Source organism: Carassius carassius, chromosome 41 (genome assembly GCF_963082965.1).
Source record: "Carassius carassius chromosome 41, fCarCar2.1, whole genome shotgun sequence".
Classification (NCBI taxonomy): Eukaryota; Metazoa; Chordata; class Actinopteri; order Cypriniformes; family Cyprinidae; genus Carassius; species Carassius carassius.
In genome coordinates, this window is record NC_081795.1 from 165,001 (window position 1) to 167,500 (window position 2,500).

At 33.4% G+C, this 2,500-nt stretch overlaps 2 protein-coding genes across 2 annotated transcripts in view; one reads left to right on the top strand and one right to left on the bottom strand.

The window, feature by feature from the left end:
* Positions 1-239, bottom strand: part of LOC132123324 (mitochondrial disaggregase) — a 40,668-nt gene extending 40,429 nt beyond the window's left edge. Inside the window, exon 1 of the mRNA XM_059533877.1 lies at positions 1-239. This exon is cut by the window's left edge and continues 338 nt beyond it. Within this exon, the coding sequence (XP_059389860.1) occupies positions 1-53 (53 nt within the window). The 5' untranslated portion in view covers positions 54-239.
* A 1,931-nt stretch (positions 240-2,170) lies between these two features.
* The window catches only part of LOC132123326 (START domain-containing protein 10-like), a 17,200-nt gene continuing 16,870 nt past the window's right edge, over positions 2,171-2,500 (top strand). Inside the window, exon 1 of the mRNA XM_059533879.1 lies at positions 2,171-2,500. This exon is cut by the window's right edge and continues 171 nt beyond it. The gene's annotated coding sequence lies outside the window, so the exon portion shown is untranslated.

Genomic DNA, 2,500 nt, shown 5'->3' on the forward strand with positions numbered 1-2,500 from the left:
AGACTGCGCGACCTTCGCATCAGGACGCGCGCTGGTACCGACGATAGGAACATTGCTAGCGTGCGAGCTGACGCGGCGATAACAACGGGTTCCGTGAACAGATGAGACGGTGTGTTTAGTTTTAGTGTTTCTGTGATCTCACCGACAGCCGGTTTATGGTTTTAAGGTCAGCAGGTGAATCAGAGCTCGAGAGCGGAAACGTGTGTCCGGTAAAACGAAAAACATCCGCCGAGCGAAGGGGATCATGGGAAGTGTAGTTTAATAACGCCACGTCACTACCGCAGCGCATACACTCAGAAAGTTTTTATTGTTTTATTTTATTTACATTTTTATTTTGTTTTATTTCAATTTATTGATGACTGTGTTTTCATTAAATCAACAAAGATTAATAAATACTGTGTTGTTCATTGTTTGTTTGTGTTAGTTAATTTATTATCTAATGGAACCTTATTGTAAAGCGTTAGCTACATTATATATATATTTTTTTCTTTTTTTTCTATTATCATTAATTGATAATAGATCAAATTTTCTTTGGTTGGTGGTTAGTTTAATTTTTAGGGCTTTATTTTTTGTTTTTCACTTTTCTTGCAAATTAGATTTTTTTTTTTGAGTTTTTTTATTTATTATTATTATTATTATTATTATATAGTTTTGATTGACAATTGATATATTTTTCTGCTTGAGCTCAAAGTTTGATATTATAATTTTATATTAATAGTATATAACTATAAGTAGGCCTGTGTTTTATCATATAGCATGATAAATCATCATATTTAGGGGTTTTGAAAATATAGAAAAGCCCTGATTTAATGCATAAAAACATGAAGTAATTAAAATAATTTTGAATTTGATTTTTTTTAATATTACGATTTTTCAGTGCCTTTTTTGTAAAATGTATTTATTTATTTTGTTTAAAACATTTTAAGTGTAATGCAATTTTTTAGACATGCAAAGTTGTTGTTTTCCAACTGGTTCGAGATGAGAGGCGAAAGATAAAATTTTCTGCTTCAGTTCAGAGTTTGATTCTAATATTTTATTATTGTATTATTATTGAATCAGCAGTATCAGGCCCAAATAATCTTATATACGCATGTGACGCGTGTGACCTGCAGGTGGCGCCTAAACTCACAAAACACACGAGCAACAGAGGAACAACTATTGAAGATTAGAAGATTACAAGACTATTAATACAAAGATTAATATTATATCAGTGCAATCTCTTAATAAAATGCTAAGTACTTCATACATTGTCTGTCCAAAATAAAGTATAAAATCAACCACAGACTTCAACTTGATCACGGGCGTTTATAAAAACAAGATGTTTTATTCTACACTGCCAAAACGAGCTGTGCAAAGGGTTAAAATAAGGTCTTCACATTCAAACAAGGTTTTAGAATTGATGGACATTATAAGATCTACTGACTTTAGTACTGGACACAACACAGATATATTTTGATTTCTGATCTTCAGGTGGATGCTGAGAGGAGCAGGTGATGGTCAGACATGAGAATAATCTGCGCTGTGTGCCAAGTGAACGTGTGTTTGTCATCAGATGAGGTGTTTTCCTGATCTCACTGATGTTTCTGTCAGGTGACTGTGGTTTAGAAACATAAACCCAACATCTCCACACCTCAAACTTCCTGTGGTGTGTGTCTCACGTCTTCTGCTCTGTATTATTAAAACATCAATTAGCACAGTGGCATTGAAATAGCTTAAATCAGGACTTTTGCTCAGTGTGTTTCTATCCAGTGGTGTTTTAGTGGATGTAAAACACTTTCTAAAACAGTGTGTGATGCTGTTAGCACTGAATTTCTCATTATTATACATTAAGAATTATCTTTATTATTATTATTATTATTTTTAAATATGAAATTTATGCAATTTATATATTATTCATTTATTAAAATACAATTTATTAAAATATTAATTATTTAATTATTATTATTATAATTATAATATTGAATAATAATATAAATAAATAGATCAATGAATACATATTTATTTATTTAAATTTTTTATTCATTACTTATGTGTTAAATGTACTATTAAACACTTCTAATTCATGTTTATATTATTATTACTTTTATTGTTATTATTATTATGTATATAATTTACATGAAATACATTTAAATGCGACGGTTATATGATGGGAAGCTAAGAACACGTCAGCGCTGTGCGCGTGCACGAGTGTGGGCGGAGCTCAGCTGTCAGTCATGCCCGCGCGCTCCCGTCTCTACTCATCAATTACACGCAGCAGGACGTAACAGCAGCTCGTGCGTTTGCGTTAATTTGTTTTTCCACTCGCGTGCATCTGGATCTTTAAACGAGCGTATGTTTGAACGTCAGACGCGCCGAATGTGAATTAGGGATTCATAGAGAGAGAGAGAGAGAGAGAGAGAGAGAGAGAGAAACCGCCCGTGCGTTTAACGCGCGTCTCCCTCGCGTCAATCTTCACGCGACGCGCGTCGGGAACTTCAAGCGCAAACTCTCCCGATAGTTT